This window comes from Pogona vitticeps, chromosome 4 (genome assembly GCF_051106095.1).
Source record: "Pogona vitticeps strain Pit_001003342236 chromosome 4, PviZW2.1, whole genome shotgun sequence".
Classification (NCBI taxonomy): Eukaryota; Metazoa; Chordata; class Lepidosauria; order Squamata; family Agamidae; genus Pogona; species Pogona vitticeps.
Genome location: NC_135786.1, coordinates 219,767,391 through 219,791,035, shown reverse-complemented (window position 1 = coordinate 219,791,035; position 23,645 = coordinate 219,767,391). Strand labels below are relative to the sequence as shown.

General features: G+C 41.0%; 1 protein-coding gene across 9 annotated transcripts in view; it reads left to right on the top strand.

The window, feature by feature from the left end:
• Positions 1–23,645, top strand: part of SYBU (syntabulin) — a 56,257-nt gene that overhangs the window by 30,611 nt on the left and 2,001 nt on the right. For 5 of the 9 annotated variants that reach the window (XM_072999264.2, XM_078393683.1, XM_078393680.1 and 2 more), the window contains 3 exons: positions 6,946–7,048; positions 14,745–14,951; positions 20,377–20,526. In XM_072999264.2, the coding sequence (XP_072855365.2) occupies positions 6,946–7,048; positions 14,745–14,951; positions 20,377–20,526 (460 nt within the window). The remainder of the gene's footprint in view (positions 1–6,945; positions 7,049–14,744; positions 14,952–20,376; positions 20,527–23,645) is intronic. The other 4 variants (XM_072999263.2, XM_020783464.3, XM_078393681.1 and 1 more) reach the window with 2 other exon arrangements.

The window sequence follows — 23,645 nt, the reverse complement described above, 5'->3', positions numbered from 1 at the left end:
TTTCTTTCCAATGGCTAATGTAGATTCTAAGGTCCTTGGAGCAGAGTGCCACAGCATGGTGTTAACATTCCTGCCTTACCTTTCCACTATTAGGTAGTGCCCAAGGTGGCTTACAGTCATCAGAAAACAATAAAGATAAACAAAAGTATATTTAACCGTATAACCAATGTGGAGGATACCATATTTTTTCATTTATAACACAACCCCATTTATAAGACCCTCCCCGCCATTTTCTAACCCCCAGATTAAGAAAACATAGCTTTGAGGATTCAGCCTCAGGACGTTAGACATTTTGTCTCTGTTGAATCTTGAGCCTACAGGCTCCACCTCCAAGGAGGTGTGTTCCAATTGGTTTGTTCAGGATCAGCTAACATCAGTTACACGAGGCTCGTGATTGGAGGAAGCTAAGTCTCCTGACTGTAGGAAACGAAGCCTCATGGCTGAAGGAAGCCTGTTTACAGAGGCAAGGTATGTGCCATTTTGTTGTATCTCCTGCGCTATCTCAGCTTATTTCCGTGTAATAGACGCCCTCAATTTTTAGGGTAATGATTTTAGGAAAAAAATGCATCTTATAGACAGAAAAATACGGTGTATCAGGGATCTCCTACCAACTCTCCTCAGTCTGAAGAAGCTACTTGGATGAGTAGTGAAGCATTTCAACCTAACAAGAAAGAAATCCAGTTGCCATGACTCAACTTCCAGATAACTTCACCTGGATGACTGAGAATCTTCACAATTAACCATAGAATTATTAATATCAGATAAAACCAAATACAATTATAATAGCTTTTTAAATCAGTTAAGTACACATACAATTGAAATCACTAGAATAAATTAAACAATATTGTAAGCCAGTTTCAAAAGTTGCTTTGTCACAGCCTTTCCTACAAGCAGCAAGACTGGAAACTGCTTGTACTTGGAGGGAGTGTGTTCCAGTTTTCTCATTACCATGGTCAGGATCAAGATCAGCATCAAATCAAAAACAAGACGGCACTTCAAGTTTTTAAGGTAGCCTTCCTCATCAGATGTGCTGGACTAAAACTCCTATAATTCCCAGTCAGCTGATTAGGGATTTTGCAAATTATCCTTGAACATATCTGCAAGGTACCCAGGTGGAGAAGATTCTCTTTTTAGAATATTGTGTTTTTGGCCTTTGGGACAAATTGGGTCTCTCGGGTCCTCATCCTCGCCTGATGAAGCACTGCCTCGCACCCGGGTGGGGAGGGACAGACAAGCCACGTTTGTCCATCCTGTCTTCCAGCCTGCACAAGATCTTTCCCGAAATGATGTTATGTAATATTAAAAAAAAAAAACACGCACACACAAACAAAAATAACACATGGAAGTATTTGAAATCATGGATGCTCCTTGTTTAATAAAACCCCTGGACTTTATAGCAACATAATAATCTCAGACTGAAAGAGCCTTAATCCAGGGCTGGCCCAAGGTATTTTGCTCCTTGAAGCAGAACAGCAAATGACACCCCTCACCCACCCACTTTAAAGTTCACAGTACCAAAGCCAGTCAGATTATTTTGAAACTTGAAGAAAGAAATCTCTCCCCTCATCCAGCAATACAAACAGTTTGTTATGTGCCATCAAGTCAGAACCGACTTCCAGCAACTCTAATAGGGCTTTCAAGGTAAATGAGATATTTAAGGAGAGGTTTTACCAAATCCACATTCGCAGTGAACTTCCATAGCTGAGTGGGAATTCAAACCCAGGCCTCCTGGGTCCTTTTTGCCATCACTTTATCCACAACACGACACTAGGTATCCCCCCCACCCCAAATATAGTAGCACTTCTTTAAATTAGTGAAAAAATTGCCACCCGTTGATGACTTCAAGGGACGTGGTGGCGCTGCAGGTTAAATCGCAGAAGTCTCTGTGCTGCGAGATCAGAAGACCAGCAGTTGTAAGATCAAATCCACGCGACGGAGTGAGCTTCTTTCACTCGTCCCAGCTCCTGCCAACCTAGCAGTTCGAAAGCACATAAACATGTGAGCAGATAAATAGGTTCCACCACGGTGGGAAGATAATGGCATTCCGTGTCTAGTCTTGCTGGTAAACTGTCTATGGACAAACACTGGCTCTATGGCTTGGAGATGGGGATAAGCACCACTCCCTAGAGTCGGACACGCCTGGACTAAATGTCAAGGGGAACCTTTACCTTTGATGACTTCTAAACTCTGTTGCTTTACTGTTTCATAGTAGGGCTTGTATTAAAGTAACGGGTACCAACATTGTGTGTTTTCTACCATAGATTTTCCTTCTGGTGATTGCTTTTGATTTTTCTCAAACAATGCTGCCTTTTACTACCATTTGCGCGCATGCACACACACATGTACATGCGCACACACACACACACACACACACACACACACACACACGCACACAAATATAGAGCAGTCTGGGTCCTAACGTACAACAATTCAATGGCAAGACTCTTTGTTTCCTCTTGCACCTTCTTAAAATGGATGGCACCCTTTTTGGTTAAGCTGGTCTACATATCATGATAACATGCTGCACCAATTCCCGAGAGAGCAATGCTGTTCTTTTGCTGATAGGCTTCCTTTCCATCTCAAGTCTGTTGCTATGGCACTGTGTAAGTTTGCTTACTTGACCTGCTAACTGGAGGAGTTATTAAGGGATCTATCTCCATGGATACGCCAGTGCAAAACTATACTCTGCAGAAAGCATTAAATACACATATCTCTCAGAAAAAGAACAAAAATGTTCTTGTTTTTTTGCGCAGGGATATACTATTCCCTGTTCTGAAAGCTTAAGTGAATATACAATCCAAAATGTAAGCAATGAGATCAACACTTTTTAAGCCTTAAACTTTTAGGTTTCTTCTGTTTAAGGTATCACTTCTCCTGAAGGATTCTCTACTGGAAATTTAAGCCCTCTGTGAGGCAGAGATGATAAATGTGTGTGGAGAGGGGATTAGTATTTCTCCCTGAAAGCCCTCACAAAATGTGGACAGTAGCCATACTGCCTGGGGGATTCTGGGCTTTGTACTCCAACCAGGAAACTTTTACAAGCTCTGGTCCTATGTGTAGAATGCAGTCTCCATGTTCGGTAATTGCAAAGCTTTAAAATAATCATGAAACTGAAATAAGATAAAGCTAAGCAGGAGATGGCAAGAATAAACATTGACATCCTGGGTGTCAGTGAACTAAAATGGACGGGAATGGGCGAACTCAATTCAGACGATTATCATATCTACTATTGTGGGCAAGAATCCTGTAGAAGAAATGGAGTAACCCTCATAGTCAACAAAATAGTGGGAAAATCTGTACTGGGATACAACCTCAAAAATGATAGAATGACTTCAATACGAATCCAAGGCAGACCTTTCAACATCACAGTATTCCAAGTTTATGCACCAACCATCGATGCTGAAGAGGGTGAAATTGACCAATTCTATGAAGATTTAAAACACCTTCTAGAACTGACACCAAAGAAAGATGTTCCTGTCATTATAGGGGACTGGAATGCTAAAGTAGGGAGACAAGAGATGTTTGGCCTTGGAGTTCAAAATGAAGGCTAATAGAGTTGTATCAAGAGAACAAGCTGGTCATCACAAACACTCTTTTCCAAAAACGCAAGGTGAGTATACACATGGACCTCACCAGATGGACAATACGGAAATCAAACTGATTATGTTCTCTGTAGCCAAAGATAGAGAAGCTCTATACCAGGCTTGTCCAACCTGCGGCCCGAGGGCCGCATGCGGCCCAGGTTGGCTCGTAATGCGGCCCAGTGCAATTTTTTATTTTTAAAGAAATTTCAAAGTTTCAAGTTACACTGCCGGCGCTTGCGGCCAGAATGCGGCTGGGGCACATCACAACGGGGGGGGGAGAGAGAGGGTGGAAGGAGCGGGAGTGGAGGGGAGAGGGGGCCTGCCTGACTGCATTGTGCCATCCCCGTCAATAGGTGGACCCCCTCCTGGCCCATAAAGCCACCGGAGTCGAAGCTGGCAGCCTCTGCTGTCTGAGATCGCAGCTGCCGGCAAGTGCGCTTGGAGTGGGGCTGCGGAGGACGGCTAGGGCTGCCCCCCTATGTGGCCCAAACCATATTTATGTGTGGCCCAAACCAAATTTTCATCTTCTAATGTGGCCCAGGGAAGGTGAAAGGTTGGACACCCCTGCTCTATACAGTCAGCAAAAACAAGACCTGGAGCTGATTGTGGCTCAGATCGTCAGCTTCTTATAGCAAAATTCAAGCTTAAACTGAAGAAAGTAGGAAAAACCACTGGTCTAGTCAGGTATAATCTAAACCAAATCCCTTATGAATACACAGTGGAAGTGAAGAACAGATTTAAGGAACTCGATCGTCTCAAGAACTATGGATGGAGGCTCGTAACATTGTACAGGAGGCAGCACCTTACGTTGAGCGCCTCATTGGACCACCCCTCTAGGTGCTGCCGTCACTGTCACTGCTATCACCTTGTCCTCTCTGTGGCTGAGGTGAAGGAGGGCCCCTGCTCGCAACCTGGCCATGCACTTCTCCTTCGAGTTCCTTAAAGTGTGAAGGCAAGAGGAGAAGGGGACGACAAAGGATGAGATGGTTGGACAGTGTAATCGAAGCAACCAACATGAATTTGACACAACCCCGGGAGGCAGTGGAAGACAGGAGGGCCTGGCGTCTTCTGGTCCATGGGGTCACGAAGAGTCGGAAACGACTAAACAACATGATTTTTCAGGATGCTTGTAATGTAAACCCTACCTCAAAAATAAGATGACATGACTGTATTTGAATAAATGTAGATTGTCGTACATTAAAACAAAACATCCCCTGAAAATAAGTCTTAATGCATTTTTGGAGCAAAAATTAATATAAGACCCTTTTATTTTCAAGGAAACACGGTATGCCTTTGTTATGTAGGTATGTTCTCTACCTAATGTAGATGTCTTCTATATCTTCCATAATTCTCCCCTTTCTGATGAATAGAAGCCACACACTTTTATGGATAGTTAATCAGGCTTGACCTTCTGGATGAGAATAATGACCAAGAGCACACATTTAAGCCAAAGCTGAGAATATCTACATTCCATTCAGCATACGAGAGAGATTTAAATTAATGTAATTGTTTTATGGATAACTGTAGGATTAGTAAAGCTTAACTGTGGGTGGATAACAGTCTTAAAATGCAGAAATGGGAAATGTCCCAGAACTGTCCAACCAGCATGGGCATACTGGTTATAAAATCTGGGAGTTGTAGCTCAACACACACACCCATCCTGTCTCTGCTAAAATATGATTTACTTATGCCTTTGAGGTCCCCGGGCTTATGACTGATGGGACAGCCAAGGTTCTCAGCACATGGGAGAAAAAGAGGAAGAGTGAAAGAGTTAATGGGATGGGGTTATTTATCAGCTGGTGGGCACAAAGCCCAGCCACAAAAATACTTGGCTTGAAATGGTCTGGATTTACTTCTATATACATCTTATGTTAATATTAAAATGGCCTTGTACTGTCCGTTTGCTGCTGTGAAATAAGGGATTGCACAGCTCAAATAAAATAAAATAAAATAGTAGTTTCTTGTTCCTTAAAGTCCTTGTACGGAAACCCCTTTGTTTTCTAGAACAATAATTTGTACTTTTATGCAACAAAGTACTTTGCCAGTAGACACATGTCATTAATAATGAAATAAAACCATGCAATAACAAATAAGCTCATTATGTTTTCTTCAATTTAGATATAAAAGCCTTGTGGTTCATGGGACAAAAATACTACTTTAAAGTACAACAACATCCTTTCCCCTTCACTGATTTTAGGAGAATGAGCCAAGAAAAATATGAAACTAGTGCAATAAGCATTCCACACAATCTGTTGTTGATTTTAAAATATGTAAAAGGTTGATCTAAAGCATGGCTTACAGTTTGTCTGCTCTGTTCTTTTCTTTTTTCCTTTTACTTTACTGAACTTCCCCCATGGATAGATACAGGAGAAAAACCCTTACAATAATGTTATCATTTAATAGAAAATGGTTGTTGTGAATTGCTGCTCTAATATTTATTATTAGGGCTTAGAACAACAAAGTTAATTCCAAATGGGGAGGTTCATTCATTACTTTTAATGTTCAAACCTGAACATGTTTAATTTTGTTGAATTTGCATTATTGATTTGATAATTAAATTGTTGGTTTTAAGGTAAATAGCAGAGCTTCCAGAGAATGGCATATAAATTCCCTCCATTGACCATGGGTAGCACCCTTGCTATTGACCCCTTCAAAGTGTTATTTTGGTCACTTTAGAATCGCCTTCCCAAGAAACATCAACTGAAAAACTTAAGACTTCCTTCTCAGTCAAATTAGACAATTGTGTTATGAGATGAATATACATCTGAAGTCTGGATTTCATCTAGAATTTCTATTGGACCCCTGCAGAGGTTATCTATAAATTTGAGGACCATCATCATGACCCAAACAACTTGGGAGGTAGGGCTTGGGGGCTGTAGACAGAAGTGGAATCAGCAAAATGATTTACCTCCAGTTGGAGTCTTCCTCTAGTGGGTGACCAAAGTACCTACAAGTTGATTTGATTTGACTGGTTGATTAATTTTCCTGTTGTACTGTACCTTTTTTTTTTTACCTTAATTGGTCTTACATGTTTTCAGCTTTTTACCTTTGTACAACATTTGGACATGACTTTTTGGTTTTATAGATCCCTTTATGCATTGCTTGCTGTTTTGGACATTTTTATAAAGGCCATAAATGAACACTATGGTCAGTTACTACCTCTTTGTGTAAACCCAGGATATATCAGATCTCATGAATTTCAAACTGTACTCTAAAATACAGCCTTCCTTCCTTCCATATAATATTTGTACCCAATTTCCCTCTTACCTCATAAGCTTTACAACAATGTGATAAATTAGACAGGTTTCTCCCTTAGCATTTTGCATACTGACTTCCACCAAACTTTATTCTTCCTTTCTAGGCAGCGAAGCCGATTTTAGCTCGTCAAGCAGCACAGGCAGCATTTCAGCTCCTGAGATCCATATGTCTACACCTGGAAGCAAGAGATCATCTTTTTCCCGCAAGTATGAAATAACATTTCAACCCTATCTGTGACATACAAATATTTCTTGAACATGTTTGGAGATTAACCTTTTGCTATGAAGAGGCAGGATTATGGAAGGCAGGGGAGAGCAACCTGAATTCTTCCTCTGATTCATCCAATTATGTCTTGTGCAGATTTAATGGTACCAACAGAAAACTGAAGTCTAGACTACGGTTACCTTAAGGTTACACGTTTAAAGCAAAAGGACGTTTTGTAACTGATGTGTGTTTTGCAAGCCAGTGAAGTGAATAACAGTCATTAGGATGCCAAGAATAGGGAAGCAGCTGGGCATGTAGGCTTTCCACTGGATGTCTTTAAAGCAATTAACCTTAACCCTCTGTCCAGCTCAACTCCTGTTTTTCTGCAGTAACATTTTGTCCATCCAGCTTTTGCCTTTGAGAGTTGCAATACGTTTGTGACTCTGTATGGTAACGTACCGAGACTGAGAAATTTCATGATAGAGTGTGCTGATTTTGTATCACAGAGGTGTAGGACAAGTAGAGAGTATCCAGCTGCATTTAAAAGATACAGAACAGGACAGAAAGACTCATGAAGGAAGGGCTGAAGAAATGACAAGTAAGGTCACTGAGATAGGAGAGGCAGAGATCCTAGAAGGCATGAAGCCAAGAAAGAAAGGTTTAGCAAAGAATTGGCAGGATTTTTAGCAAAGCCTGAGAAGTTAAACTTCAAAGTAGTGTGGAATTCTTACTATAAATGTCATCTCTCCATATTTTTAAGATACACTGTTATCCTAAGTTAACCCACTATTCATGTAGCATATATTGGAGAGAAAGGCGGGGATAGATTTAGTTTGTGTATTGATGCTGGAATTTTAATCACAGTTGCTCAAACCCAGCCCTATTTACAAAGGGCTAATGGATAGCTCTGTGAATTCAGTATCTGGCTGTGTGGAGTCAAACGTTGGGAGTTTTATTCCCCTCTGTGCCTCCAGGGAGAAGAGCCACTCTGCATAGGCTACGCAATCATAGAGTTCTTCCAGAAGAAGGAAGTAGAAAACCATTTCTGAGTACTGTATACAAAGAAAACCCCGGAAAGGGTCACCAAAATCCGGAATCAACTTGGCAGCATGCAATTAGTATTATTAAAGAATGCAAATAAAGGAAGAGAAATAACAATTAACAACTAAGCATTTAAGTTAATTTAATTTATTTAATTTAACTTTTTCTTTTTCTTATCTACCATTTATTATTTTTAGTATGTTTGTTAATAATGGATGTTCATGGATTCATCTTGTTTTAATTGTATTTGTTCTGTTGTCAGCCGCTCAGAGTGGTATAATTATACCAGATGGGCGGGATATAAATCAAATAAATAAATAAATAAATAAATAAATAAATAAATAAATAAATAAATAAATAAATAAATAAATAAATAAATAAATGCCATTCACTCAACATTATATTTTGTTTGTTTGTTTTTACCCCACCTTTCTCCTTGAAAGTTCTCAAGGTGGCTCTATAACAAAGGCATATAAGAAATAAGAATTCCCAAGCTATAATAAATATCTCTGAAATACAGTTTCATATCTGTATTTATGAGTAACAAAAATCTTCAGCTTTTTTTTTCATAATCCAAACAACAAAATGTAGAACACACGTTTTAGCTCTCAGTCCTCCAGTCTGTATCTTCTGGTTGCATCTCAGAAGAAGCAGAGTTCTGGCTCTTTGCTCTTGTTTTTCTGTCATTGTGTAAAACTAGGTCTACAAACTAATAAATATGGCAGGCCTCCTCAGCCCCCTTTGGAGCTGCTTCCATCTCTCTGGAACAGGCGGAAGTACAGGGAAACTTGCAGAATCATTCAGCCTGTATAATTCTGAAAGACAGACAGAAAACCATTGTTAACACTACTAGCAATAAATTCTTGTAATCTTCTTTTGCATTAAAAGAGCTTCAGTATTCTGCCACCATATTTGGTACCCTATAGAATTTTGACCAGTAGGAATTATTTCTGACTAAATCTGTGGCATTGGATTAGGACTCTTAAAGACCTGGGTTCGAATGTGCACTAAGCCATGGAAACTCATTGGTCCACTGTGTCTATGTGTGTGAGATGCTATTTGTAAAACCATATCTCACTTACTTTGAAAAACCCTATTAGGGTCACTATCAGTCAGTTCCAACTTAACAGCACATAACACAGATTTCCACTGGTTTAGTCTGTAAAGCAACTGCAATACTATGGACACTTTTCCTGCAGATAAGCCTTTTTGAGCATTGGAAGTGATTTCTTGGTGCATGTGCAGAGTGTAGAAGTATAAATGGATGAATGCAAACCTGGTAACATTTGTTATTTATTCAACCTTACAAAACAAGATTAAAAGATTTTAAACCAACAGATAAAAATGGCTGAAAAGGCATGATGGTCTTCTCGTGTTCTGTATGGTAGTCACCACATAGAGTTCTAAGAAACTGAATCTTGACTCCCTGTGTCAGGGAGTTCAAAAGGAGAGGGTTGAGAAGATGAGATGCTAAGAGAGGGGAAAGGGAGAACAAGAGAAAAGTTTTGGTGGGGTAGCTGGGAACTGGATTTTTCAAAAAAAATTGTTTAGCTGTTTCGTTCTCTCCAAAGTGCAAAATTGAGATTGAGAAGAAGCGATTAAAAGAAAGGATTAGATTCCGGCCCCTGCTCCTTTTTTCTGTTCTTTTCTCTCTTTTTTTGTATGAATTTCTTGAAATCTCCTAACTTAAAAGAAAATTTAACATCAGCTTAACTGTTAAAAATTTAACATTTCCAAATTAAGCTGAATTAGATTTTTGGCTCCCATTAACAGTTATATAAATTTATAATAGTCTACTAGCTTTCCCACATCTTTCTGGTGCCATAGAAGTCTGATAAGCCAGGTAGCCAAATTGTTTCTGGGCCAACAAAGTGTATAAAAATGGCATAGGCAATCTGGATAAACAGGACAAGGTAAAGGTAAAGGTTCTCCTTGACATTTTTTTTAGGCCAGTTGTATCCGACTCTAGGGGGCGGTGCTCAACCCCGTTCTTCAAGCCGTAGTAGAGCCAGCGCTTGTCCGAAGCCAGTTTCCATTGTCACGTGGCCAGCGTGACTAGGGAATGCCATTTTACCTTCCTGTGAGTCAGCCCAGAAAGGGCCTTCCTGTGAGTCAGCAGTGAGTTTTCCCCAATCTCTGAGGCTTCAGCAGGTGCCTTGAGACCTGGCCCACCCTATTGTCTTCAACTTACACAAATGTATTAACACATGCAAGTTTCATGTTCTTTTTCCTAGTTATTTGTTTCTGCCAATGTAGAAATAGCCACCCTGTCTGAAAAACCTATGTGGGGAATACAACTTGTGGAGGACATTTTGCACAGAAGGAAATTGTACTGGACTCTTGAGAGGAAACACAGTGTTAAAAAGTAACAAACGCACAAAATCTAGCTACTACTGGTTGGTTTCCTGAGAAAGGCCTCTCTCTTAAAACCAAATTCTTATTCCCCCCTCCCCCATCTCCTTATAGGAAAAATGTCTGTGGTAAGGGAAGTTAATCATTCTAACAAAATAAATTTGCTGGAACTGGAAATCTGATTATTTTGAATTGCAGGAGTAACCTGGCAGCCTTCATTCTGTCAGTTCTACTAAACTTAAAATTCTAGCCTAGCATGTATAGAATAAGGAAATGAATAAAATTTTCAAGTGGGAAAGTGAAGGAAAGAAAATGTCAGAGCCAAGCCTTTCAGTTTTTCCGGCAGTCAAAGTATAATTCTTTTTTTTTTTCAAATATAGCTCTTGAGCCAGATATTCTTTTGAATATATATTTGTATGTTTCATGCTGCCAAACCAACCAATCTACACACCCACAAAACATCGAATACACCATGTATACAGTGAACAGATAAATATTTCTGTGCCATGCTCCTGTGTTGTTTCCTAAGTTTTAAAATAATCTATCTGTATTTACTCAGGGGTAAGTCCTGGTGAGTTCTCTCTCAGGTTAAGTGACCATAGATGGCTGCGCCACATACCCATGGTGGCTCTTGCCACTCTGCAGGGGGAAGTTCAGAAGTACTCATTTGGTGCATTGATAATGCCATGCACCCACCCACCCACACCCATTACAGCTTTCTGCTGTCTTCTTATAAGAAATCGGGAATGAAGTTTTACCCAAACCACAGCTTTGGGATGGTGCCATGCAGCACAGTCATCTCACCATCTGGTCGGTATAAAGTGTTCCACACAAAGGGAGGGGAAGAAAACCAGTTCAAAGGAATTCTAAATTGAGAATCTTTTGCCTCGTTAATCTGCAGCATTTCTCACATGTAAGTTCTTTTGTGTGTGTATGAAATTATTTATATATATATATATATATATATATATATATATATATGAAAGAATGTATATGTATGAAGTATATATGTTGGCAGAAGCGGCAGTGGGAGCCTCCCCAGTCATCAAAGTCATTACTGCTGCTGCCGCCACTACCGCTGCTGCTCCTACCACCACACTCCCTTCTGGCTGTCCACCAGAAAAAGCGAGCCCAGCAAAGCAAGAGGGGCTCTCTTGCCCTGGCTCGCTGAAGACGCAGCCCTACTGCACTTTAAAATGGTGTGCACTGGGCACTATTTTAAACCACAGTAGGGCTTGTGTTTATTTTTTTCAGAGTGTGGCGGGGTTGAATTACTAAGGAAAAGGGAAATAGCTTATATCAATATAACCTACTTATATTGATATAGCATGCCTCTAAAGACTTCAGCGTGTTCTACAAAACTTTTTTTTTAATTTTACTTTTTGAAAGTACAAAATATCTGGATGGTCAAAGAGAGGGAGTCACTGAGCTGGCACAGCCCTGTTCTTCTGTTATACAACACCCATTGTGTGAGGCTTTGAATGCATGAAAATAGCTTTAGAATTCAGACCATGATTTCGGTCATACAACACAATTAGTACAAATCTTGTTTTGAATGTAAAAATGCAGCCTGTGACTTTCCATGGGCTCCTAGTAGATTTCAAGTCTGAGCAGGAATTGGACTTCTGTTTTTTGTTTTAAACTTCAAATGCAGCACCTCTTTGTTTTGCTTTGCTTGCACCTTACTATTTCTAGATCAGTTATTTATTCTCTCACAAACAGAATAGAAAACAGAATGTTGAACTATGACGGAAGCATAGATATAGATATCAACTTCCATGGGCTTTTAAAACACATGATTCAATGCAAGCACCTAGAAAACAATGTAGTAATAACTGGAAGCCAACATGGATTTGTCAAGAACAAATCCTGCCAAACTAAATTGATCTCGTTTTTTGATCAGGTCACCTCCCTGATGGACAGAGGGAATGCCGTAGATGTAATATATCTTGACTTCAGCAAAGCTTCTGACAAATTGTCTCATGATTAGCAAGCCAACTAGGTGTGGGCTGGATAGATCAATTGTCAGGTGGATACACAATCAACTACAGAATCGTACTGAGAGGGTGATGATTAATGGGTCCTTCTCTAACTGGGAGGAGGTAACAAGTGGGGAAGCCCCAGGCTCAGTCCTGGGCCCAGTGTTGTTCAATATTTTTATTAATGACTTGGATGGGGGAGTGCAAGGAATGCTTGTCAAATTTGCAGATGATACCAAATTGGGTGGAATAGCTAATACCCTAGAAGACAGAAACAAAATTCAAATTGACCTTGATAGGATGGAGCACTGGGCCAAAAGCAACAGAATGAAATTCAACAGGGATAAGTGCAGAGTACTGTACCTCAGAAAAAAATCCAGTTGTGGTTACAAGATGGGAGATACCTGGCTCAGCAAAACTACAAGCAAGAAGGATCTTGGAATTATTATAGATCACAAGCTAAATATGAGCCAACAGTGTGATGTGGCTACAAAAAAGGCAAATGCTATTTTAGTCTGCATTAATGAAAGTATACTTTCCAAATCCTGTGAGGTGCTGGTCTCCCTCTATTCAGTTCTGGACACCACGCTTCAAGAAGGATGCTAACAAATTGAACAAGTTCAGAGGAGGGCGACAAGGATGATCGGGGGCTGGAAACCAATCCTTTTGAGGGGTGTTATGATAGCACTTTTCAAATATTTGAAAGGCTGTAATACAGAGGAAGGGCAAGATCTGTTCTTGATCATCCCAGAGTGCAGGACACAAAACAATGGACTCAAGTCAACGGAAGTCAGATTTCAGTTGAATATCAGGAAAGACGTCCTAACTGTTAGAGCAGTACGACAATGGAACCAGTTACCTTGGGAGTTGGTGAGTGCTCCCACACTGGAGGCATTCAAGAAAAACTTAGATAATCACCTGGCAGATATGCTTTGATTGTATTCCTGCATTGAGCACAGGTCTAGCTGCCTAGAGTGGTTGTATAGACGAGATGGGCGGGATATAAATCAAATAAACAAACAAGCAAACAAATAAATAAATAATTTGGATTTGATGGCCTTGTAGGCCCCTTCCAACTTCACTTTTCTATGATTCTATGAATGTCCAAAACTTGCAATGTTACATTACATAATATACATTAAAACAATAGCCTGATTTAAGGAGTTTTAGGGTTCTTTTTAATCATATATGAAAGTGCTTCAGACATTCCCAACCTTTTTTTTTTGCTATGGCCATAAACACAATATGAAAGAAATACTGGCCAAATCAGGACTGTATAAGTCACGTAACATACTTTATAGAGTGTGAAAAACGGTTTCCAATCTGTATGCCCCTTAAAATGTGCCAGGGCTCCCTAGGGGGTCATGTGGCCCCCATTGAGCATGGCTGGGTTGGATCGGCATACATTCACATGTAAGTAAAACAACAGCTATGAGGAGGAAACACAGATTTGGCTCTTATAACAAGGGTGGATAATTTGAAGAGGTCAGAGAGCAATAATAGATGGCCTATAACTCATTAGGAACTGCATTGCAACCAACAAAATTCAAGAGTGGCCATTTCTCTGGTGGTGTGGGAAGGTGTAATAGAGTTCTCCTGCACCGTAGAGTTTGCTTATCGTTGATAACCGATTGTCTCCTTCTCTCCTGGAAGGGCAGCCAATAATTTCCCCCTCCAATGGTTTTTTCAGTGAAACTGGTGAAAAGTGGTTTGTTGAAGATTTGTAAATAGATTAGCGGGAGGGGCACACTGTGCACATGTTGTCACTGTGTGTTGGAAGATGCACATGTGGGTCAGCAGGCTAAGGTGGTGACTATGAAATGAAGTTTTGCTAAGTCCTGCTATTATTTTCAATGTGTGTGTGTAATTAGTATGTATTCAGCTGATTCTTAGAACATTAAATTGTGTTTCGGACGGGTCTTTCAGGACATCAGAAGGACGCAGTTAGCCAGAAATTTATCAGAGGGCCTTGAAAAACCCTGGAATGTTTGAGTAATAAGACTTTTTCTATTCAGCTGCTCTGATTAAAAGAATGCTAGATGTTAGCTTCCACCTTGGATACAGTATATTTTTATTAAGAGCGGCTAAATAAAGGCAGAAACTGAAAGGTTTTGGCATGGCATTCAAATATTTTTCATGTTAGTTATCTAATAAATACATGTATGTAGAAGCAAATGTCTCCTGCCCAATTTATCGGGAGTGCCTTTGTAATGGACTAAAAAGTGTTTAACTGGTGCATGTGACTGATTAAACAACTAACTGCAGCAGCTCTAATATCTATTTTGCATGGTGTGTTATAACCTATTGTCTTTGTCGTCCCTTCCAGTCGGGGGCCTCATGGACGGAATAATGGATCCGTGTCATACAAGGCTGGGTCTAGTCCTCCTACGACAACCCGTGAAAAGGACTTCTTGTCAATGCTGTGCAAAAATCAGTTGAGTCCCATTAGCGCTCACCCAAATTATGGGGCTTCTTCAGCCAGCAGCAGCAATTCAGGTTCATACAAGGGAAGCGATAACAGCCCCGTTTTGAGGCAAGTGAGCTTCTCCACATTCTCTCCCCCACCCCACCTGGCTCTATCATCAAAATCCCTTCCACCCCCAGCTGTCACTGGAACCTCAGCTTGTAACTTAAGATATATATTTTTTTCAATACACATGATTCTGGGCTCATAAATTCTATAAGCATTTGAGCTTCACTCCTCAGGCATTTAAACAGGTGTGTTGAGAACAGCACTAACACCTGCTAAACAGTTCTTCTTTTCCCTTGGGCAGGGGGAGAATCTCCTGCAAAAGTAATGTCTCCCTGAACGTTGCCCCTTCAAAACCACTCTCTTATGGAATACACTATAATATGGTACAACTTGCCATTGCCTTGACCTGCAGCTGCTGTAAAAAGAACCTCCGGTATTGTTGCAAAGTCTTGTGTTCTTCTGTGTGTCCCCCTGTTGATGTGACACTTTACTAGATGTAAATGGGTATTGTCTACTATATTCAGTTTGCTTAATCCAGAGAAAAAGCTCCATAAAATACAACATTAGGATTGAAATCAAAGAGAACCGTATGGTTCTTACACAATACAATACAGGAGTCGGTGATACCTTTATAGACTACCAAAAATATCATACAGTCTGCTAGCTTTCATGGATTAATGCCCACTTCTTCAGGCACGCACCGGTATCTTGTTGTTAGTGCAGAGAACTGAGAGTCCCAAACTACATTTCAGATGAATTTCCCAGGCTTGTTTCTTAGATGTAAGTTAGGAAAGGTAGGGGCTGCAGTGGAGGTGTGGTTTTCAAGTTACAGCTGAGGAAGCTGTTGATTGGTTATCACACCCCAGTTACTGCAAATTTTTAAAAGAATATTAAATAATTTTAAAAAGCTCAGGCATTATGCATACACTTTCTTGTTTGGCCTTCCCTTGAAACTAAATGATTCTGTTTGGCTGGGGAAAAGGGGGACACAAAAAATCCAGAGTCTTCCACCTGGAAATTGGGGTGAAAGTTTAGAAAGCCCACTAGGTAGTGCCCGTTGGAGCCAAATGAAGGTTCAATTAACATTACTTAGTGGTGAGGACTGTCAGTGTATTTTGTAGAGCCAGCTCTGTCATTAGGCAAGTTGATTGTGAGGCAGGGCTTGGAAAACTGTCATGGCTGAATGAGAGAATTTTGGGAAACTCCTGTCTAAAAAAGTAATTTTTCCAAGCAAAAAAATTCCTTCAGCAGTATGTAGCAATAGGAGGCCTCAGCTTTTCCTCCTGAGCCTCTATAACCACTTTACCTACACAGAGGGGATGTGTCACACAGTAGGTGCCCACCCCTTATTGATCCTTCTGCCTTGAGGCATGGTGCGCAATTCCATCCAGTTGCCTGTATATTGTGGAGTGTCTGGGAAGAAGAGGCATTGTGTCTTTTATGCCAGGCAGCAAAATATCCTGATCTAACTCTGGAAAATATACTTGGGCTGATTCTGTCTTGTGTAGGGCTAAGAGATTACTGAAGACTTGCACAATGATGATTTAAATACAGTGGTGCCTCGCTTAACGAGGATAATCCATTCCAGCGAAATCCTCATTAAGCGAAATAAAAAATCCCATTGAAACGCATTGAAAACCCGTTCAATGCGTTCCAGTGGGCTGAATAACTCACCGTCCAGTGAAGATCCTCCATAGGGGTGGCCATTTTCAGTGCAGGTAAAGCGAGGAATCCGTCCAAAAACACAGCGGGAAGCCATTTTACACCACGGTTGGCCATTTTGAAGCCGCCAATCAGCTGTTTTAAAAACATTGTCTAGCGAAGAATCAGTTCCCGAAGCAGGGAACCGATCGTCGGGAAGCGCATTTTGCCTATTAAAACATCATTTTGCAATCGCAAAAGCGATAGCAAAACAGTCATCGTATAGCGGTTTTGTCATTTAATGAGATAATCGTTAAGCGAGGCACCACTGTAATAGCAAAATGTTATTGACACATTGGGCAATGCCCAACTATTTTATCCATGGTGCCTGGAACTACAGCTGTGCTAAACTTCTTGCCCCCTCTTTCCCTCCCCCCTCCCTTTCTGTCTCATGAAAATGGGTAGAAGCATGGTTTCCGTCCTGGCAGAAGATTGTAGTGTGGCAACACTGCTGGTAGCTGGAAGGAACAAAAATGGTTCTCCATTCTGGATTTTGGCCTCCTGGGGCAAAGCCTCAATTGCCTTGTTAGTTATGGCCCTGCAATTGTCAGCTTTGGTATTAAAACTTAAATGCCAAAGCTAACTACTGCAGAGTAATTGGCACTTTGCCCCAGGGGGACAAAATTGAGAATTCATCAAACTCTAGAGGTCAGTCTACTGGCAAATGTTAGGAAAAGAAGTCACAACTCTTCCCAACCCTATTTGCTTTTTTTGGGGGGGGGGGAAGAGAAGAAGCATAAATGTTTGCTTTTGGTGGTAGCTCACATCCATGCCTTAGGACAGAATGGTTTGTGCCACTTGCCCCGGGAACCAAAATTGCTAGCTGCAGGTATGATATTTTGGCATCAAGCTGGCACTTCAACAGAGGCCTTCTGGAATCTTTCATGCCTGCCTGGCCAAAGCTTGCCTCTGTATGTGTGTTGTGTAAGAGATAGAGAAATGTAATCTAGGCCAGAACAGCTCCAGATTCTAATACTGTATGTTAATTTCAGTATATGCTAGATTCTTATGTATGTTAGAACTGCTAAGAAAAGGTGGCACAAACATCTTCACATTATATCCACCCACTTCCATGGCACTTTAAGCCCTTTGAAGAAGCAAAGGGAAGCCTGTGTATGCCAGTCTGGGGTTTTGTTGAAAAGGCTTGGGGGTTAGGATGGCAATTGCATCAAACCAGGGATAGGAATCATCTCTCAGCTGGGCTACACCCAGCTCCCAGCACCATATTTGGGGGTCTTCCACATTCCCACAGAACTTCCAGGAGCACTGGTCCTCCTAGTAAATAAGACATAATCCCGCAGCCCCTCCTCATACACACTTTACAGTTTAAAGGGGGGGTGTTTAAAAGACTTTTTAAAAGTTGGTGGCGGAGGTTCCTGGGGATGAGGTGTTGGCTGTCAGAGTCCAAGACATTGTCTGTCTTTCCTTTCAGAACCTAAAGCTTCGGTGAAGGGAGGCCCACCAGGGGAATTTAAAAATGTTTGTGTTGAAAACACTTGGCATAAAGATGTTTTCAGAATCTAATGAGAGAACACACCACCAATATCTCCCAAAGTCAGAGCGTTTCGTAAACACAGAAAAGACTGACAGTATTGTGAGACTGGAGTCTCCTTAATATAACTGAATTACTTGTTAGCCAGTTGTTGTTGGCCACCATTGGCTAACAGACTAGAACCTGAAAGGAGCTGGCAACATGTTCATGTGCACCCAAAATGTATACAGTGGGGTCTCTACTTAAGAACGTCTCTACTTAAGAACAATCCAACTTAAGAACAGCTGCATTTGCTAAATTTTGCTTCTACTTGAGAACAGAAATCCAAGATAAGGACAGGAAAAAAAACCTTTCCTGCTCTTTTTTTAAGGTCATCTTAGGTTAAAAAAAATTCTCCCCCTAGTGGTAGAGTACATATTAACCAGCTTTGCATTAGTTCCTATGGGAACTAATGCTTCAATGTACGAACGCACCTCTACATAACAAAAAAAAAAAAAAAAACAGCCAGAACGGATTAATTGGTTTTCAGTCCATTCCTATGGGAAATTTTGCTTCAACTTAAGAACGTTTCAACTTAAGAACACCATTCCAAAACGGATTAAGTTCTTAAGTAGAGGTTCCACTGTAGTTTCTATGGACGGAAAAGAGCAGATATGGATTAAATGGTTTTCAATGCATTCCTATGGGAAATGCAGATTCAACATAAGAACTTTTCAACTTGAGAACCACCTTCCAATACGGATTAAGTTCTTAAGTAGAGACCCCACTGTACTCAATAAAAAGTACATTCTCTACCCAGCCACTAGCACATGAATGAATGAGGGTCAAGGTAGATAAACAGATAGTGTGTCATCAGAAGCAGGAATTCCTTATGGGCTGAAAGACATCTGATTGTCATAGCATGAGCTTGCAAATTAGCTTGCTTTGTGATCCCTGGGAGGTAAACACAGACACTGCTTGTAAGTCTGGTGGCTCAGAAAAGTTCTGAAGGACTCGTATCACTGGACTCCTAATATGCTTTCACCTCATTATACTATCTGTATTGTCTAGTTTATTTAATGCACTTCATTTCACAAATCACTGGTGCAATTCTACTGGCTCTGTTAAAAATGTGTCCCACATCTTTCACCATTTCTCCTCTGCAAAAGCACATGTGGATATCAACCAAGATCGAGTCTGGTAGTTCTTCAGATGGAACCGAGAGAGGTGACATTCACACCACAAAACAAAAACAGCTTCTGGGGCTAGTTTTGGTGCAACATGTAAGGCTGCGGGGGGAGGGGGCAGAAAGAATATTCCATTATGTTGGTGGAAGGCCACCAGCACAACCTTGTATTAAAGCCAATTGGTGGCTTTAAAAAGGTGGTTGGTTTCTCATAACATGGACAGGGGCTTGGGCTTACCTCTAACAGCAAAGGGGCAGGTTCCCAGGTTCATCTTTTAACAACATTTGTCCTCACTCGAAGTAGCAGCTCAGCTACCCTCAGCAGCATAGGGATCCCCTCCCCTCTTGTAATTTGAGATGCCATCCCCTGTGGAATGGATGTTAATTCATAAAATATCTCCTAGTCTTTGAGAAATGTTTTCCCTTAAACATGAAAAGTGTGGACTTGAATACATCAATCCAGTATTATTAAGTCCAGTTGAGCAAAATGTAGGTATCTGTAAGTATGGATGTTGCCCTGGAACTCCCAGAATTCTGGCTGGGGAATTCTTGGAGAATTCTTGGAGTTTGAGTTAAAAAAAAAATAAATGGCACATCCATACTGGCAGTGCCAATCAAGACAATATTAGAACGAGTTCAAGAATGATTTTACATGCAACCATAAGTATAATAGGTTAGCCATTAAACAACAGAATAGCATAAGTAAAAGAAGATAAAAATATGGAAATCATTTAAAAAAATTTACAGAGTTCTTGTTTCCACCATCCAATTTCCTAATTAACCTTCTTTCTTGATGTCTGCCCCCAGATTTCTTCAGTTGGGCCAGGCTTACTAAAGACAGTCAGGCTTGTAGTTTACAACAGTGGTCCCCAACCTTGGGACTCCAGGTGTTCTTGGACTTCAACTCCCAGAAATCCTGGACAGCAGAGGTGGTTTTGAAGGCTTCTGGGAGTTGTAGTCCAAGAACATCTGGAGGCCCAAGGTTGGGGACCACTGGTCTACAACACCTGAGAGGACAGCAGTTTGGGGAAAGTGATCGCACAGGAATTTCACCTATATTTGTTGTCTGTACTGTGATGAGTGTGCAAGTCCAGCTCTGCAGATAGAACAATGTGTTTCTGTTGCAGGCGGTCAGCAAGATACACTTCTTGTGGCGAGAATCATGGCGTTAAACCGCCTAGCCCAGAGCAGTACCTGACTCCCCTGCAACAAAAGGAAGTGACGGTGAGGCACCTGAAAACGAGGCTGAAGGAATCTGAGACCAGACTTCAAGAGAGGTAACTATCCGTAGTTAGAATAGAGATCAAAAGCCAACAGTCATGGCTAATTGGGAAAGTTCTCTATTCAGTGCATGGTTGCTAAATACAAGTTGTATGCTTCTCAAACAGTGCCTTTGAATCCTGTGCAAACCATCAAAATACATTTCTGGAGAGGAGGGGCCATGTCTCAGTGTATGAAATGGAGAAGTGAGGAAAGACAAAGTATGTGCCCAGAGCTTGGAAGTAACATGGTTCAAATATAAGTTAATTATAGTAAGGTAAAGGTAAAGGTTCCCCTTGACAATTTTTGTCCAGTCGTGCTCGACTCTAGGGGGCGGTGCTCATTCCCGTTTCCAAGCCATAGAGCCAGCGTTTTGTCCGTGGCCAGTGCGACTTAGACACGGAACGCTGTTACCTTCCCACCGAAGTGGTCCCTATTTATCTACTCGCATTTGCATGCTTTCGAACCGCTAGGTTGGCGGGAGCTGAGACAAGTGACGGGCGCTCACTCCGTCGCGTGGATTCGATCTTACAACTGCTGGTCTTCTGATCCTGCAGCACAGGCTTCTGCGGTTTAGCCCACAGTGCCACCACGTCCCTATTTAGTAAAAGGAATTATAGTAAATTCCTTTTAAAATAATAAATTAATTTTTTTCCTAGTAACTAAGGCATAACTAAATTCCATTACAGGAGAAATATAACAAGGAATAGTGCAACTTTTTTCATGGTGTAACTGCTTTAATTATATTTAGTGTGACCTCACTCTGTGTTTTGTACCTCAAAGAACAGGCTTGTGGTCTTTACATGTTTTGCTTCTGAATAATGAGAAAAGGGGTTACTTTTTAAAACTGCAGCCATAACGGTAACAAGATACTGTACTTGGAGTAGTGTCTTGGGATGGTAGTTAGTAACTATGTATTTAAAACAAAAAAGAAAAAAGAATTTTCCGATCGCCATAGAAGTGAGAAAAAGAGTTAACCACTCTTCTGCTCACTGCTTCTCTACTGCAGGTCACATATTCTGCAACGAAGAAGGGGCCGTCCGAAACATCAACAGGGCATCCAGTGGGTAAAGGCTGTTGTAGATTAGTAGGTAGTTCAGGAGAAAAAAAATATAGGGAAAAATTCAGGGAGGGGCATTATTTACTTATTTATTAACAGATTTCTAAACCACCAAAGCCCCCATAGGGGCTGTACACCACCACAGGCTGGTGTATAGATAAGAAACACAACCCGAATAATATAATAATGCAGTACAAAATCTGCATTCTTAGACAAACCTGTCTAAAATAATCATAAAATGAATCCTCAAGATACCAATTTAATAAAATGCAGTTTGAAATAAACCAGTATTCATAGCTTTTTAAAAATTAATGACAGCCACCCAACCTGGCAGTGGGAAGGAATTCCACCAAGACAGGGCCACCAGAGAGGGCAAGCATCGTATAGGAGAAAGCAGATCTTGGAATGTTATTTTTTTTAAAAGGGACTTGGTGTGCTCTTCCTTACTATCATTATTGTTTCTGCATTGTGAAGGTTGGACTTTAGGCTTCTTCCTCAACTCAAAGAAATCCGGAGATTCTTGTGGTTTAGAAACAGGTGATATATTTATTGGCGTGTTCAACAAGTAACCAGTGTCCAAAAATGATTCCAATGCCTTTTGCCTTCTGATAATGGGTCAGGAAGGGGCTTCCACTTATCGTCCAGGAATGGGTTTTTCTCCCCGGAGTTCCACGGACCCGGTCAATCGGCCACAGTGTTCTGATTTATAGTCTGTCTCGTTTCTCCTTACAGCAAGAGCACAGTCTTGTTTTATTTTATTTATTTATTTATTTGATTTATACCCCACCCATCTGGCCTATAAGACCACTCTAGGTGGCTTCTAATATAATATAAACAATAAAATAATACAAAATATTACATAAATCATACTGTCCTGGCCATCATCCTATACAGGACCTCCTTCTGGTGAGGGGGCTTCCATGGTCCTCCCTGAACCCCTTCTTTCTCATTTCATTCACCCTCCATTCCAGCCTCTCCTATCTCTCTCTACTCTTTTTCTCTTCTCTTAGTTTTCTCCTCCACTCCCTCGCTTCTGCCTCTCCCCAGTACGAGGGACTCGGAGGGGTCTCCTTTCTTCTCCTATAATCTGCCGCCTCCTTGGGCACTCTCAGTTTTTCCCATACTCCGGTCCATGGATCTTCCATCCGTACCCACTCCCAACCTGCTGGCAACTGTTCCTCCCTCTTTATATCTGCTGCTCCCACCTCTATCTCTACCCTCTTCTTCCTTTCCATTCCCGCCATTTCCCCCTGAATCTCCTCAATGGTCAACTTTTGTATTACTCCTTCTATCTCCTCCATCTCTGTCCCTCACTGCTCTGCTCTTTTTTGTGTGTGGGGGGGGGGGTGAGACAGGCTGGGTCTATACTACCTTTTCAGCTGTATGCAGGAGGGACGGCACTCCAGCGAGAGGGCTATCACTCTTAACCTCCTGCCTCACATGCATTTGCAAAAAGTAATTCATTGTGTGGATGTTATTAATGCATTGCATTTATGTTACCAGCAAAACTAAAAAGACACAGGGAACTACCCTCCACTTCCCTCAAGTGTTCAGTTCTGATATTAGTAGGCATCCTTCAGTCTCAAAAGACTATGGTAGCGTGCTCTGTATGGAGGACTTGGAACAGCGTCTAGTGTGGCTGAGGAGGCCAATTCGAGAGTTACAATCTCTTCCACACTGAAGACAAATCCAATCTGTCCCCTGTCCTGCTCCCTGGTTTTGCTTCCTTTGTGACTTCCTCTTTGCCTCGGCCTGCTGGACAAAGGTCTCTTCAAATTGGGAGAGGCCGTGATGTACCGAAACATGAAAAAAAAATAAAGATAAATACTTCCGCTTGTCTTTTAAAATTGATAAGAGAATTCTTGAATAAATCTTGTACAAATGCTTCTAAAAAGTCAAAGTAACTTCCGAGAGTAAATAGAAAATACTACTCATTACAACGTTGTAACTATTCATTAGATTATGTTTGAAATAACTTATTGTAACTATGTTACCTGTAACTATTTAGTGTCAAGTTTGAGTGGGGGGAAAGAGGCTATAGCTTTTAAACATTTCTTTCCTTACCTATGGATATTT